We start from the raw sequence: 17017 nt of genomic DNA, 5'->3' as shown, positions 1-17017 counted from the left end.
AGATGCAAGCAGAGAAGCGTTGCTTGGAAGAAAAGCTGTAGTTCTATTTAACAAGTGACAAGCTCGCCTAGTAAGTGCATAACGATGGTTTTATTATTAGATAATACCATCTATTAGGCTGAGTATTGTGCCGGATTGTTTAGCCGATGGAAATAGGTGGGCCAAACAGGAAATAGAGATATGAAGATATATAACGTCAATCGAATCTTCTAGTTTTATCAGACTAGGCACTTGTCAATTTATATTTTAGCAAAACATTTAGCGTGTCAGGACGGGCTTAAAATTCCGTCCAGCTCTTAAATATTACATTAGCATTCAATGTCCCACGTGAAGAGAATTTCCTTACGTATTTTCTTTTTTATACCATTTTGTTTTACGCAACAACAGAGCAACATTACACAATCGTAAACGCTGGCGGATTTCGATCTTCCGCTTCGATTCGATCGCCCGCTTGTTGCGCAACGAACATTTTTGTTGGCGCGTCATCATTAAAGTCAGCTGGCCAGCGGCGCGGATAATAGTCAACAACATGCCGTGTGCCCATGTATAGCATAACATAACAGCATGGCTGTCCCTGGCGTGAAGCTGGGCCCCCTGATGTCAGCTGCAGGCGCGCTAGAGCCTAGAGCGCTAGAGCAAGCCAATCAGCCGCCAGCGGCATAATCATCATCCTCACCATCATCATTGTCATAGCAGCCAACAGAGAGAGCACATTTCGCTTGTTTATGTCTCTGGATAGCAGCCCTTTGCTGTGTGTCCGGCGGACGATTGACTGGGTATCTTTCCCGCCATCCTCCTCGCTGGCCGGGCGCAGCATGCTGTGTACCTCTCTCTCCGTCTGTCTGTCTGTCTGTCAATCGGTCTGTCCCTGTAAGCATGCCTCGACGGCTTCTGCTGCTGGTGAGCTGTGCGTGCGCTGTTGAACAGTTATTCTCGTCAAGCTGCAATCGATTCAACTAGGCGCTGCTCAGCGGATTACATATCGTGTGCAGCGGGTGCTTGCGCTGCTTCTGCTGCTGCGTGGATGTGTTGTTGTTCAGCGAGAGCGACGACGACCAGGACTACGACGGTGGCAGCGGCGCTAGTGATCATGTTTTTTCGGTTGGGGCAGTGTAAGCCTCTCTCGCCGTTTCTCTATCTGGCTCTGTAATTGTATCTGTACGTGGGTATGTCTCACTGGATGTGTAAGTCGTGGCCGTGGTGGTGCTAGTGCTGCCGCGGCTGGGTCGACCGCTCTCCCCTTCTCCCTGAGGCGCCAGTGATGTTAGGGACACAGGTTTTACACACATTCCGAACCCAGACATCCATCCGACGATATAGCAAACAAGCCTCGTATCGCTTTCTACTACGTGTTTCATACGGGATATCGAGAGAGAGAAAGAGATGGAGAGCCGTAAAGTGAGCGCCATACCGTCACAGGTAGTCTAAGCTGATAAACGTGAGAAGGACTTCTTATGGCGCTTCGCTACGGATGGTGGTGGCATCCAGCGGACCGCGGCACTAGAAAAAGCCACCCAGCGAGTGAGCGCTGGCCGTCAGCGGCACTCAGATATTGAGCGACATAGGTACACACGCATGGGGAGAGAGTTTGCTTACTTGCACATACGCACGCACGCACATACACAGAGACTCAGCCAGCGCTGGCAGCCGCTCTTCGCTGGCTGCGGCTGTGACGACGGCTTCCTTCGGCAACGAAACGGCACGACGGCGCTCGCCATCCAAAGAGTATGCGCTGCCACTAGCGCTGCTGTTGAGGCGCAGGGTTTTTCTACCATTCAAGTAGGGCTTAGACGTCGCGGTCGCACTGGTGGTAGTGGTCGTGTTGCTGTTGCTGTGGCAAGCGGACAGTTGTAGTAGTCGCAAGAAAACGAACAATCGGCCGAACGAGTGTCTGTGTGAGTAAGCGAGCGAGTGAGTGAGTGAGCAATCGTGTGCGAAGTGCTGTGCTGTCCTGTCGCTGCTCTCTCCCGCTGCTCTCCGCGCCGCGATCTCTGCCCGCGGCTGCTGACGACACGAACGAACGAACGAACGACCGACCGACCGACCGACCGACCGATCGACCAACCGACCGACGAACAGCGACGAGCGCCAAGAGTCGAAGTCGGTTTGTCGTTGAGAAGAATTAGTTGGAGTGATTCCGCTGCTGCTGCTGCTGTTGCTGCTGATAAGGTGGTCAGGTGAGAGTTGAATAGAGTTAAGCGGAGTAGTGGCCTGTGCGTGAGGTCGTGTCTGTGTCGCCCAGTGTCAGCCTGTTTGTCTGCATGAGAGTGCGTCGCTAGCTGCTACTCGGCCCGTTTACTACAAAAACAACTTCTACTCCTGGCGCGCCAGCGGTTGCTGCTTTTGGGCGGGTTATTATACTATTAGTTGGCTGATAGGGACGGGCGAACGAGCCAGAGTCGTCGTCGTCGTTAGTAAGTTCGTTCGCACGCCGATTGTGGTCACACCGTCGCTACCAAGCCGACAATGGAGTAAGCAACCTTAGCCTGCAAGCGACATTGGGCCGTCGAAAGATGATACTGCTCCAGCAGCGTTCGGAAAGCTGGCAGTAGCAACACCCACGTTGAACGTTATCGCTGAATAACCACAACAACAAGACTAGTAGAAATAAGCGTGCCCCGGCGACTACAGCAGCAGCAGCAGCTGTAACGGCGTACATTTTAGCACGTTCGCAACTGTCGTATTCGAAAAAACATTCGCGAACAGCAACAATAACAACAATCGTAGCAGCAACAGTAGCGGCGGTAACGCTAAAACGTAGTGTGGTAGTATTGTTGTTATCGATGTTATTCTCGCTGCTGGCGTCGTTGTTGATTAACCGCACGTTTATACGTGCGGCGGTGTGGGTTCGGCCGGGCTAAGTAAGCCATAGACAGACAATAGCAGAAGTGATCGCTTCCAGCGTGTGGCGCTTCCCTCCTGCTTCTGCTAGACGTGTGAGCGATAGCGGCAGCAGTGTTCACTGAACAGAACTCAATAACGAGCCACTCCATAAATTTGTTCGTCAGTCTGTACGTGTTTTGTGCGTCGGCAATGGCTGCACTAGCAGGTCCGCTGCCGACGCTGGAAGGTACGACGCATGCCAGCCAAGGAGCCACCCATGTAGTCATTTACCAGTCGTCGGCCCTGTGCTTGTGTTGTTTGTGAGGAGAGTCAAGCAAAGGCTACGGGAACGACTGCAGCTGAATCATCCGACGACAGACGGACGGTTCACGTCTATTAGCCGATACAACCTGCAGCGGAAAAGCAACAACAACAAGGATACAACGACCAACGGGGCGCTACCGCCGCCGCCGCCAGTCGGCCTAACTACGGAGTTCAAGTGATCGTTGTGACGGTGTTGCGTGTTGTGCAGCCTCTAGACAACGTGGATTCGAGTGGAAGGCGTGCACGAGAGGGCAAGACCCACCCGAAGTGTGTCTAAATACCTACCCAGACGAGAAGGATACCCTTATAGATGACTGGCTGACGACGAGTGACTTGCTATGGTATAGAAGCTACGTGTGTTGCACCATTCTGTCGTTTACTATTCGCTCGACCACGACAGATTCGTGGATTCGTACGAGCGACAACAGGGGGGCCGTCCACGCCAACTATACGTTGCTGCGTTATCGATGTCGTCGCTGATCATCATATCATCATCATAATAATAACAATAACCACGACAGGGCAACGACAGCAGCAGCAACAATAACAACAGCGTGGTCCCCACGTTGTGCTCTCGCCGTTCGATCGTCCCGTGTGAAACAGGAAGAGAACGCGAGAGGCGGTTCGGAATGAAAGTATGTTCGAGGTGGAGTACCACCATTCAGTGAACGTCGAATACGATCATTACTGCTGCTGGGACATCCAGCTAGCAGGCGCTGCCGTTAGCAACTTCAGCAGGTCCGTCCGTTGAGCACAGCCACGCCGCAGAGCGACAACGGTAAAGAGTGATGACCGCTGGCAGCGTGTGAGCAACGTGTCTCGTCAGAGCGAGCGTATTGAGCGGGGCCGTTCACGTGTGTTCGTATCGCAGTGAACGCTAGATGTGCTGGCTACGACTACGTGGTTGCTACGGCTGCCGCAGCGGCCAGCAAACACAGTAAATAAACGGGAACATATATAGAGTTGTACCAGTGCAGCGTGAACAAAATAGAAAACATTCAAAGGATAGTAATACTATGTACTATTGTTATTGCTAGTGTTACAAACATCGCGGCAACATCGCACTGCCCGCTTTTTAAATGTGACACTACGAAGGCAGACGAGCCTTGAAAACATCAAGAACAGCAGCTGCCGGTCAGACGTATAGTAATTACGCTGAATGGATAAGGTAAGCGTTATATAGAATAGGTTCGTGGTGATAATGAACTACTGCTATTGCTATCACTACTTCTATACGTATCCGTATTGGTTTTGAGGTGGTTTGTTTATCTGTTGTTGTCGGCGTCGCTGTTGTTATTGCTCTTGCTGTTTTCAACTGATCTATCCGGAGAACTACGTACACTAAGTGAGGCAAATATGTAAGTAAATGCACACCGGGCGTACTTGTATCTGTGCGTACAGGTTTGTGGACAGTGCAGAGTAGCCTTTTCCTGTGTCTGCATAGGTCCTTTTATAGGTGACTTACACGGCGAGTACAGACGTGGGTTCTCACACGTACTTCGGGCAGAACAAAGCATGAAAAGAAAACGTATTGCTATTGTTGTTATTTGATCTGGGTAAATGGGTAGTGTATGGTGATCGGAAACGTATCGGTTAGTGTGGCGTGCTGAAAAACGGGATCGAGCATTTCTTTCAGAGCGTTGAGAAGAAATGGTAATAGATTCAACAAAGCGGTAAGTGACTAGGGAGATTTTCTGGAGGGGTCCTTGGGTATCTGTTATTGTGCAGGCGGCCACTGCTAGCGGTTCGACCAGAACGCGCTTGATTAGGATGCTCGTGGAACTGCCTTTGTCGTCCGATGGTGACATTAGTGGTTGAACTAGTTCGAGACAAAATCGAACTGCTACCATCATGGTCTTTTTTGTATCCGTACCTCGTTGCAAAATTTCGTTGTTGCCATCCGGAGCCAGCCAGTCCTCATATGAACCGGCGTGACTTGTACCGTTGCCTCTTCATTTGTTTTCCTGCGAAACTAACCGTCTTCGAATGATACGTAGAAGTTACATGACAACGAACTGCGAATGCTGATGCAATACGTTGTTTGCGGCTAATAATCGACGATCGAATACTTAAAACAGGCGCATTTGCTCATAACGTTTAGCTCGACGACACACTGCTCCGTACTATGCTAACAGTAGCTAATGGCTGTGAACAACGGCAGCAGCGTACGCTGCTGCTACTGCTGGTCTGCTAGTTATTCGCACGATAATACACAGTCTTGAACAACAGTGTGACCATAAGCGCTGCTACTGCTGCTGCCGGTGACGCCGCGTCGAGAGAGATGATACAGTAGCACGCTACCGATTAGTTCGGCCGCAAACAGCAACAGTTTGGTTGATCCTGCTGCTAGTCGAACTGAACACGGTAGTGATACGATACTTAATGTGGCTGCTGTCTCTCTGTTTGTCTACCTGCCACTAAATCGTTTTTTGTCTATCTATCGCTAGCATGTAGCCGGTCGCTGCGTCTGCTGTACCGGCCAGAAGCCCCTAAACAACAATAACAAAACAATCATCATTAGCAGCAGCAGCAGCAGCAACAAGCGCGAAACGAGCGGATAGTCATCAACCTAGCTAACTAAGAACCATGGCCAATCAAAGCCATCAAATAGCAAATGCCACTGCAACATCAATAACGGCGGCGGCGGCGGCGGCAGTACCCCTCCGGGTTTAACGACGGGAGTTCAGGTCCGTCACCTTTGGCGTAAACTTTTGCTGCTGCTGCTGCTGCTGCTGCTGCTGCTGTATCAGTAACAGCAGCGGTCTCTTTTGCTGTTAGTTGCAGCGATGCTCTTGTATTCGCCTTTGCTTTTCTATCTGTTGGTCCATGCGTATGTTTTCTGGTCAGTTGGCTCGTTGCCGGCGACGACGGAAAAATGCTATCCAGTGGCGACCAGTGGCCGGTAACCGCTGTAGGCGCCCAGTGTGCGTATATTTTGTGTGATAATACACAACAGTTCGGATGGCTTGCGTTCTCCGCTGCCTTTCGATCTACCACGAGCACTAGCATTGCTGCCACTGCTGCCGCTTGACGGTACTTGCTGTTGCTGTCTATGCGCAATTTTATTCACTGATATTTCGCTGTGTCCTCCTGCGGCGATTCTTGATTTGCGAACCGCCGCGTGCGGCTCCAGCGACGACTGTTATATGCGTCATCGTCAGCATCAGCACCGGATTGTTGTGTGTTTTACTGCCACTGATGGCGATTTAGTGATTTGTCGCTGCCGCCGTTGTTAATACGATATCAGTCTCCGTTTGTCGGTTCGAGCCCTTGAAATTCGTCGACATCGGCCACCAGTGGGGCCCAGACCAACTGCCGGCCCGATAGATGCATCGAACTCGAAACGGCTGTATGAAAGCAGGCAGTGGAAAATAGCACGGCCCGCCATATGGTTCAATTACTTCTGGCAACCACTAAACAAAAATGGGAAGAAAAAAAAATAGACAAAGCTTGCACCAAGGTGTCAAATCCATTGGAAAGGTACTGCGAGGCGAGTTGCGAATAGAAAAAATCGACGATCACTGAGTGTCCAGGGCCTTACTGTGACTAATTTCAAGCGGTTGCATCTTGCTTCTGTATTTATTTACTATTGCAAGCGTATCAGAGATAGTGCCTCTATACTAAAGCTGTACGTAGTACCACCGGTGACTTATTGCATAATAAGACGAGTCGATGACGAATCTTCGCGGCCAACTGCTGCTCGATTGTCGTCTTTGTTGCAGTGGTCTGATCGCTGCTGGCAGCGTTCGTCAATATGGATTTGCAGATCAGCGCTCTAGGTAAGTGAAATCGTAGTAGTTCTTTTTGCATTCGAATTGCTGAACTTAGACGAATCGGCCGCTGCCAGAGAGGATGATAGTCACATCGTTGGCCAGACTTCTATTGTATGACTACGCTAATTAGACTAAATGCCTAGCGCCGTCAAACAGTGAAACATACCCTCATACTTCAGCGAAAAATAAACATCTATACATTGCTCGTGTGGGGGATGCTCAGCTAGCCACCTTCGAAAACGTCAGCCGCCTATGTTGTCTTTTTATAAAGACAAAGTTTTTATAAAGTTTTTCACCCGCTGCTGCTGTCGTCCCCAATAGATCGTTCCTTTTGACACTTGTTCGTACCGTTTGTGTTTGTGTCCCTCTGTTATCTGTAATTAGACGAGTTCGCTTGCCTGCATATCAGAGCCAACTGGGCTGGGCACGTGAGTGCGTGTTTGTGTACGTGCCGTACGCGACTAGTTTATGTATATGGTCGAGACATGAGAAGCCAATCAGCAGCTAGTGTGGGCGCATGACACGGGGACGCGACCACATGACGACACTGCACTGTCGCAAAGTCTCGCCTCCTCATCTTCAGGAAGATTGAAAGAGATAGATAAGGAGAAGTAAGGGATCTTACTCAACGTGAATGGGATGAGCAGATAAGCACAGTGCGATGGAGTGGCTGGAATGGTGTTCTATTTGAAGCAGCAGCAGCAGTGTCAGTATTGAAGTAGCGTGTATGTGTGCATGTGATTGTGTGTCTAAGTGACGTCGTTCTATTTTTGCAACTACTGCGGTGGCCGTCCTGATGAGTTGCTCGGTCGGTCGGTCGGTCGCCCACGTTGCTTGCACGGGGTGTATGCTGCTGCCATAGCAGCAGCGGCAGCAATGGCGGCTTTAACGGATGGTAGCGAACGAAGGCATTATATGGCCTACTGCTGCTGCTGCTGCTGCTGCTACTACTGTGTTACCCTTCCTCACGCCCTCCTCCAGACATCTCACTCGCCATACGCATTCTGTCCTATAGGCCTGAATAGCTGCATGGCCTCGCCAAGCATGCCTGCCTTTGGGTGTTCGGAGCCGGCAACATACGGGAACAGGCGTGTACACTCACCAATCGACTCGGTAGAGCTAACACAGCTAGTACTACGCTAGTATCCGCAGACGATTTATATTAAGTCAATACATTATAGTGCAATAACATATCGATATACGGCGATCTTATGCTCAGCAAATGGCAGTGAACGGGTCGGAGATTTTGGGTTGTGTCCATTTTCGCGAATCGCACTATGAAGGGCAATAGTATTCAGTTTTCCGCCGCGAATATATATCGTAATAATGATTATTGTAAGATTTCAATAATAGTGTTCGTGTTAGTCGATGGCCAGTTGAGATTCTTCGAACGAACTAAACCATTAGACAATGGTACACTTGCTGTCCGTGACGGCCGCAGCAGTTCGTGGCGCGCAGGTTCTTGTTGCGCAGACGTCATCTTTCCACAAGCGGTCATCGTTCCTGATCGCCATCATCATTAAAGGTAGCCCAGCGAACCGCTTTCGTTTCACTGCCGTCTACTGTATAGGTAACAGAATCTGATCAATGCAACGGGAGCCGGAGCGTCAGCTGAACACCAATTATTGCTCTTAAACTAATTTGCTGCTATTTAATAGAGATTCCCGTCTATTAGGGTTACTTACTGACGTGTCGTTCATGCCCGCTGCCGCTGCCGACAGGCCATACAGCTGTTTCAGTCGTAGCTCTACTCCAGACGTACATTCATCTAAATATTACGGACTTATCATATCGGCAGTGACAGTAGCTGGTCGGTCGACGGCACTACAACTTTAGCAATGGCTGCAAATAGGCTGGACTGGCCTATGAACGCGAAACAGAGAAACAGACGAACGTGTAGCAGCAGGGGTCCTTCGCCCGTCTCTGCCCTTAAGCAGGTATCCAGTATCTATCTATGGGTCTAATGTTTACGATGTTGAATGTCGGCATAGTCATGATGCGCACTTGGTGTGTATTTAGCTAGCCTTGTCTGGTATATTATGACAATATAGCGGACTGCCTGTCGTTTGGGTGGGTGTGCTTTCTGCCGCTACGCCTCCTTACGATGTCCTCCTATTACAAATTGTCTTTATTTGTGTCTATGTTTGCCTGTCCGTCGATGGAATGTCATTTTAGTCGGCCGTTCGGTCTGTTTTGCTCCATTCGTCCATGTCTGGCTTGCCATTGATAACCCGTTTCTGAAATTATAAACGGTGTATATTTCCACACCGTTCAGTTTGGGCACGAGTGCGAACGCCATGCTGGGTCCCACCGCCGCTGCTGTTGCTTGTTGGCCATTGACTACAACTACTTTGGAGCTACGGTGAACGATCCATGGTGCAGCGGCTGTTTTGTACGTCCGCTTATTGACTGACCAACGCGTTGTACAGTTATTAATGGCGTCCGTTCATCTGGCCGCAACTCGTTCAGTATTCAACTCGATATACAGACGTACATAGTGCATCCGTCGTGTCTGTAGATATGAATGTGTTGTGGCGTAAAGCGGCTGTGGCAGCTGCTGACGTTTTGTCTGAGTGACGAGGCGGGTGGACCAGGCGAGCAGCCGAGAACGCTGCAGCGAAATGTTAGCTTCATCATTAGCATGATGGTTAACGTGGCCATCATCAACGTAATCATCATCACCACTACAGCCATCATCAGCAACAACAGGATGAGCCAAACAACGACATTTCTATATGATTGTCGTTCTCGGTGCAGGCGTCATCGATTTTTAGTTTCTATCGGCCTGCCAACCACTCGAGTATTTTGCATCCTTCATAGCAACTAGCAGAAGGCTCGGACTCCGTATCTATCTGCCTTTAGCGATAGCAAACGCACAAACAACAGCTGATCACTAATAGGCTCGTCGTCCTCGACCGAACCCCCTTCTTGTTGTCTGTTGCTATTGTTGGAGGCAGTTGAATGTGTGTCAAATGGCCGTCATGTTTGTGTTTGTTGTCATCAATAAGTTATCAAGCGTTTCCATTGTAGGGTATAAATTTATGTACGTGATGAACTACAAGCGCTGCCGTGGCGCTATATAGGTACAAATCCTAAATTTTAATATTTCCATTGATGACGATGGCGATAGAGGTGGTCATCAGCACGATGCTCCGCACTGAGGTACACGTAAGGCTGTACGAGCTCACAAACAAATGGCTCTATAACAGCAGTACTACTACCAACAGCCGCGGCAAGAGCAATGAGCTCACGCTCTTATACGCGCGTAGCAGGCTTTTATTTTATTAGTTTACCGCTATGTGTTTTGGCCTTTTTGTCTATTGCCTGCTGTTTATGTCGACACAACAGTTTTAAGACGAGACTTCGCCCCGCGTACAATTGCAACACTCGAGCAAAGCGGTGTAATAGACTACTACAGAGGGGCAGACGGCAAATTGTTGTTTTTTGTTGATCGTAATACGTGCGGTTGAGAACTTCTCTCTCCACACCTATTTCGTATTACAGTGCACCGAGTTTGTCGAATTTGGATTGCTAATGCTAATATCATTATTACAACGACGTCAATGTCGATCATTGTCATACGTCGATAAGGATGGGTTGTCAGCGAATCATTACGTATCGCGCTCTTTAGTACCATTGTAACGGTAGTGGACCTTTGTAAACAGAAGGTTCTATACAGTTATCGACCGAATCTACCTGTCTTTGTTATTAGAACCGTCACCCTTGTGGTTACTCTTCCTATAAGTGAAATGTCTTTTTGTTCTTCATTGTCATCGGACTATTGTTTGAATACGCCCCAATAACGGCAATTAAGTCAGTACGCCGTTTGAATTCGCACGCATCGGTAGACAGCTCTCATCACTCCTACTCGGATAGGAGCTGCTGCTATTGAGACGGGCTGACTCGGCGGTGGCGCCGATAGAAGTTGTAGCGTCCACTGGCTACCGTTGGGATAGATGATACGTTCTTGTTGTGCTTGTTTACGCTATAGCCATGAATGATGCGCTCGCTGGCCTTTTGTTCGCCGCTTTGCGCCGTTGCGGTATTGGCTTTACCATTTACCTTCTTATCCTGTGCACTCTTGCAGTATACGAGTGTATACAGTAATATATAAAAAATAAAAATGAATATATAACAGCTTTGTAATGACATCGCGGCCAATGTTAATGTCCTATTGCACCGACAAGCTACAGTATGCCGTGGGTGCTTGTCGTCGTTTTCGCAATCTTTTTCTTTGTCCTTCCTTCTCCCTCTCCTTGTTATCAATGAATTCATCAGTTGTTGATCGGTCCATGTGTCATTTAGTGATCGGATCCGATCAACACGCTGCATCAGCGGGTCGTTCTGTTCTGATGTGGAGTGCAAAGTCCTGCGATAATAGCGGCTCAAGCGTCGTCATCGGTTGGGCTCTGTAATTGTGTATGTTCGGCTGCTCGTGTCTTCCCGTTAGTTGTTGTTGTTTCGCTGGCTTGCGATGGGCACAAATATGGTCATCATCATCATCATCACTAGTCTCTTTTGTCCCCCGACTGTTTTTATCATTCGGATCGCGTTGGGGAAGGTGCAGAATGGGTCGGTTGCCTGAGGAGAGTAAAGCGCATTGGGGAAACGCTGCGACGCTCATCAACATGTTATTTGCGTTTCACTCACAACTCAAGAAGACGCAGTGGGAGACTCCAACGTAAAATAGAGATGGAGATCTAGAACAAGAATTATGTCATTCTCTCTCGCCTGAGTGGATATCGCGAAGTTCGTTTTGGCAACGATGACTGGGACATTAGCAGGGGGCTCTGAGGCACTGGGCAGGCCAGGAGAATGGGGAGCTAGAAGAGGTGATGGCATCGACGGCGGCCGTCGTGGCAGGTTCTCAAGACCTGAGGGCCTCGAAATGAAGGCGGCGGACTGTGATACTGCGCAGCAATTGAAACAAGGCCACTGATGTAGCTGCTACGATAGTTGCAGTTAAGTTTGCACAGCGGCTGCTGTTGTGGCCGCATAAGGCAGTGCCAGCGAATGAGTACGCTTTTCGCCTGGGTATGTATATGTGTGGCTGTATGTAAATACAAGAGCCAGGATGGCAAAGGACAGTTAGCCGCTGAGGAATCGCCAAGCGAGTATGATAAAACGACAACAGAATAGCAAACGTAATTATAAAGTTTTGGCAACGATCATGATGATTCTCTTGGTCGTAAATAACGCTGAGTTTCTTTAGAAGACATCTGCATTGATAGGTTCAATTTTAGCAGTGGTATTAGTATGAGAGAGTGGTTATCAGCCGAGTCCAAACAAATCTGGTTATTCAGTGTAAATAGCTGTTTTCTCCTAAACTGTCAGGAGTCACCCCATCAGAAATATGTTTTTTCACGAGGAAAAATATTCCCAAATGATTTTCTAAAATAGAAATAGTTTTTTGTTGTTGTTCTCCAATGTGTTATTCAGTCGAATCTGCATCGACGTTTGAAAGAATTAAAGTGGTAAACGATTCATAATTGAGTTAACTGATTGCGGTTCAATGACGTACCCGGCTAAGCGCAAACTTGTCTATCGTAATGAATTGATAGGCAGGTAACAAACCAAGGTGTATCTACTCACTTTGGAACCAGCGGTCACTCCCTCATTTACGCAACAACTATATTTAGGAACAAACAATTCGCGTCATTTCAATTTGTTATCAAGTATCATTTTCACTTTGGATCCATAACAAGTCATAAGTAAACTTCATCTAAGTTCACGACATTCAAACATATCGTTTAGTGACACCTTGTTACAAGAATATTGAATAAGTATTCCCAGCGACTCGAAAACGTTGTTTGCAAGAGAACGCTCACTTTAAATTATAATGATTGTTTTTTGAGCTTACAAAAATCCGAATAACCTATTACTGATAATCTATAAAGAAAATTTCATGAGCAAGTCTGAATTAAAAGGCAGTCATGTTGTAAAAATTATCTGGTTGGACTAAACAAGTCCACAAAATCATTGGAACCTTTTCTGGAATTAGATCATATAGATATACGAACACAGAAGCTTGCCGATGGCTAAATTCTGTTTTTCCCATTCATATCGTGGGCGTCAGATCTTGACCATTGCCAATGATTAGTTTGAACGGATTCAAGCAAAAACTGAGTAACATGTTTGACCTGGAGGGTCGGCCGGTGACTGTGTGCTCCGAACCCCATCGCAGTCGTTCCTCACGTAGAGACTAATGACAACGCATATTGACGACCTCAGAGAACTAAGGGAATCTGTCACTCCAAATCTCCAAATATTCCTATCACAAATTTCCTGCCGCAGCTATAAGAATATGTATTTTTTTATTATAGTCGAATTAAAAATTGTTTACTAAACAACATCTGTTCGGATCGTTAACTGACTTTCGTGCAGGTTATGATCAGACTATTTTTCATCACTTTCTGCTAATGATGTTGTTGTTTTTGTTACTTTTTTTTTGGTATAATTACACACTAATCGCAACCAGTGTTAATCGGTGCCGTTTTGCACAATAACAAGGGCATTATATGCTTATAATTGTCTGTCATGTTTCCGTTGTTGTGCATCTTTGCCGTCAACTTTGCTTTTCATGGCAATGCTGATTGCTATCGTCGCTCTTTGTCCTCCCACGATTTTTTCTTATTTCATTTGTGTTCATTTGTTTCCTGGAGCAAGTATGAGCAAGTGATCCCAGTGTATGCAAGACACAATGACACGCAAAAAAGGCATTTTGGCTTTTCCTCTTTTTGTTTGCTGTAAGCCCCTTGAGCAGAAGTAGTCAAGTATTTTGAGGAAACGTGGTTTCAATGTTAATAAAAAAAACTAACTAAAAAACGTGATGAACGTTTCGTGAAGGACCGGCACCGAAGTTTTTTTTTTATCAAATACCTATGCGAGAGGTCGGCTTGAAATTCTCTCAAGTTAGTACACGCCGCATTTTACATTCTCTCATTTATAAAACCAAAAATCAATGGAGTAAAAACAACACAGTACAAATAGTCGTTGTTGTGCGATTGCTTGATCGATTGGCTCGTTCTCCGTATTCCCTTATGCCTTCCTTTACCAGTATTGTGATGGCGACTGCTTCAGTGCAACCTGCCATCGCGACGCCGCCTCGCTTCGCCATCGTTATCGAGGGCCATAGTGAAAACAGTAACAACAGCTTACACAGCGGCCGTGGCGGTAGCTACTGCAGCTGCAGCAGCAGCAGCACCATCACCGTCGCGGGCTCCCGCAACCTGTGTGGGGATGCGGTCGTCGCCAATGAACCGGGCAAGCAGGCTTTTTTCTGCCCATGTTGCCGCTTTTGCAGCATCCTATACTAGTAACTGGATGGCAGAGAGCATCAGAAACGCGGATATGCTGCCATGCAACAGTAGAAATATGAGCATCGCTGGTTAGCAAAAGCGGCGTGTGCTGTCGTCGTTTCTGTATGGCCCGACGGTACCCGTCGTGCTGCGGCTACGATGATGATACTGGTCTTGGTGCTGCTGTTATTGTGAAAAAAAAAAAAAAACTGTGGTTGATGTGGAGTGCAGTGGCTGCGCCGAGCGTGCGCGGGTCGATGACCTCGGTTCCACTCTCTCCTCTCATTCTCTCGCAGTCTGTCCCTCCCTCTCTCTGTAGCTAGTGCTTACCAGCAGCCTTCGTCTTGCCTTCACTCTCCCCTCGGTTTCTGTTCAGCCTCTCTCGTCACCCACACTCGACCGCACTCACCGTCGAGGCTGCTTTAGTCTCGCTCTCCCTACTATTCGATGTCCGCAATGCCACGGTGGCTGCTGCTGCAGTTACACCAGCAGCAGGCGGTCGCGCTGCCACAAATGGGACGGGTCAAACAAATGGAGTCGGGTCGAGACAGGCGGCGAGTTGGCACGACGAATGCCAATGTTGCCCGTGACACGGACTGGTAGTGGCGTATCTCTGACTGCTTTGGACCGTACTTATTATACGATTTTTCGATACTGGCTGGCTGGCTGGCTGCGTTTGTTGAACATCTATTGTAGGCGGTGACGGTATCTGACGCTTTGCGACCGACTAAGCGCTGAGTGCTATTTCGACTCAAGGGTAGAGTCGGTGCGCACCGAATAGCAACAGGACCACCATCAGGACTAGGAGCTAAGCGAAGCGCGAGTGATGCGGCATGGCCACCATGTTGTTGCCTCGCGCGGTCTCCTGTCTGAGTGGCGAGTGATGACGACAGCCGCCGCCGCCGCCAATTTCGCCATGAGTGGCAGAACAACACGTCAAAAAAACAACTAGTCGGCCAACAAAAGAAGCAGAAGCAGTAACTGCAGTTTGATGGCCGTTACGTGCGCCGCTGACTGCCCTTAGAAGAGCGTCTGCTCTGCAATTTTGTTGTTATTGTCGCTGTTGTTTGTTTATAATGATGGTAAATGTGTACACTGGTTGTGAAACGATATACGTATAATATACGCACAGAGAGCATAGACTACATAATTCAAACACGAATATAATGCATACACATGGATGATTTGTTACATTTATATATATGTATATAGTATGTGCGCATTGATAATAAGCTAATTAGTATATTTGTATACTTTGCGTTTTCTCGAAAGCCGACTCCAGCGTTCGAGGGCGTCCATAAAAGTGTGATATAATTGTGGTCCTGCTCCAATTACCATAACGTATGCGTTGGTCGATACTAACAGCTGGAGAACAGGTGGCAGCCTTCTAACAAAGCTGATCACAATAATATTAATCAGGCATTATTCGCAGTCTGACTGCCGCTTTTCTGTATATTATCCTGCTTACTAGATCTAGGTACAGCGACTCTATTATTTTTACAGGTTCTACTGTCCCTAGGTAGCAGCTAGATGACCTCTTTTTTTTTTGCCTAAGGCTTTGTAAGCACGTGTCGTTGCCACGAACGCTAGCTACAACGAGTAGCCACGGATGTTGAGAAAGTGCCTACACGTCATTCAAATTAACTAATAATAAGAACAAACGTAACAACACTAATAACCTAGAATGCACAACACACAATATAGGCAGATAGTGGCGGGTAAACAGGATGAATGCGAATGCGTCCGTATTTACCCGGTCTTCTCCCCGCATGGCGTCTATAGTAGGGTATCCATTTGCGAGCTCGATGTGCCCCACATACACAAACAAAAGCCGCTTGTTTTCGTCTAGTATGACCAGAATAGCAGCTCTCGTTTGGCTTTGATATTTATATGACTGAGGTGGTGGTACGTTAGCAGCAGGATTACCTTTCTAAGTTGGACTAGATTGAGCTAGTTAGTATGCCACTCTCATCCAAGGTGGCCCCTTAAAGTATATAGAAAAAACAGCATCCCTTCTAAGCTTATATAGGAAGTGGCCAAATTTCAGGATCGAATCAACTGTTGTTGCTTGACGGTTCACCAGTTTGCAGCCTATATTTTGAATCTTTCAATAAACGCCCGCTTAGAATGTGACCTCTGGTGTTGGGAAATACCATAGGGACTATAGACAACATAAGTATAGGTAGGAGAAATGAGGACGTATTGATTTTTTAATAGTTGCATACAATTTTTCTGTAGTTCTGTAAGTTTTGTTCTTCTAAGCTGTGTTGTGTATCACACTTAAGGAAATGCTTTGTGCTCGGCCCGTTTAGCAACAGGTCAGCATGATAGTACTGTAAATCTAATAAAGAAAAATTCCTCCGAATGCTGCTGGAAAATGGTCCATCACTGCACGTCGTTGTTATGAATCTCTTTTTCAGTTCTTGAACATTTGACAAGATAATAATGACACAAGCAAACATTTTTGTCATGTTGTCCGTAAGAAACGAGAAATGAAAATCACTAAATATGACCGCGATCAAGATACCCTGTTGAGACGTTCAATTAAAGTGTGTGAAGCTGTATAAAACGCAGGCTGATTCTAAATTAGTCACTGTTCTACGTATGATTCACATAAATAACGATAACAAAATGTCCGTGAAATTAAAAAAGCAAACTACACAATTGCCAGTTTCGAAAAGCAAACGAAGAAACATCGTCGTCTACCTTCTGGGTGCAATTGTGCGTTACAGTTACGTAAGGTACTCAAAGCACGGTTCATTAAGCATACATCGTATGTTTCATTGTATTGTACAACCT

At 47.3% G+C, this 17017-nt stretch overlaps 1 protein-coding gene across 1 annotated transcript in view; it reads left to right on the top strand.

The window, feature by feature from the left end:
• Positions 1 to 46: 46 nt before the first annotated feature.
• The window catches only part of LOC111267699 (insulin receptor substrate 1), a gene marked incomplete at its 3' end in the record, with an annotated part of 42616 nt that continues 25645 nt past the window's right edge, over positions 47 to 17017 (top strand). Inside the window, 1 exon segment of the mRNA XM_022846108.1 lies at positions 47 to 4315. Within this exon segment, the coding sequence (XP_022701843.1) occupies positions 4307 to 4315 (9 nt within the window).

Source organism: Varroa jacobsoni, unplaced genomic scaffold, assembly GCF_002532875.2.
Source record: "Varroa jacobsoni isolate VJ856 unplaced genomic scaffold, vjacob_1.0 scaffold_1212, whole genome shotgun sequence".
Classification (NCBI taxonomy): domain Eukaryota; kingdom Metazoa; phylum Arthropoda; class Arachnida; order Mesostigmata; family Varroidae; genus Varroa; species Varroa jacobsoni.
The sequence above is the reverse complement of the archived record's forward strand: the minus strand, read 5'-3'. Positions and strand labels throughout refer to the sequence as shown.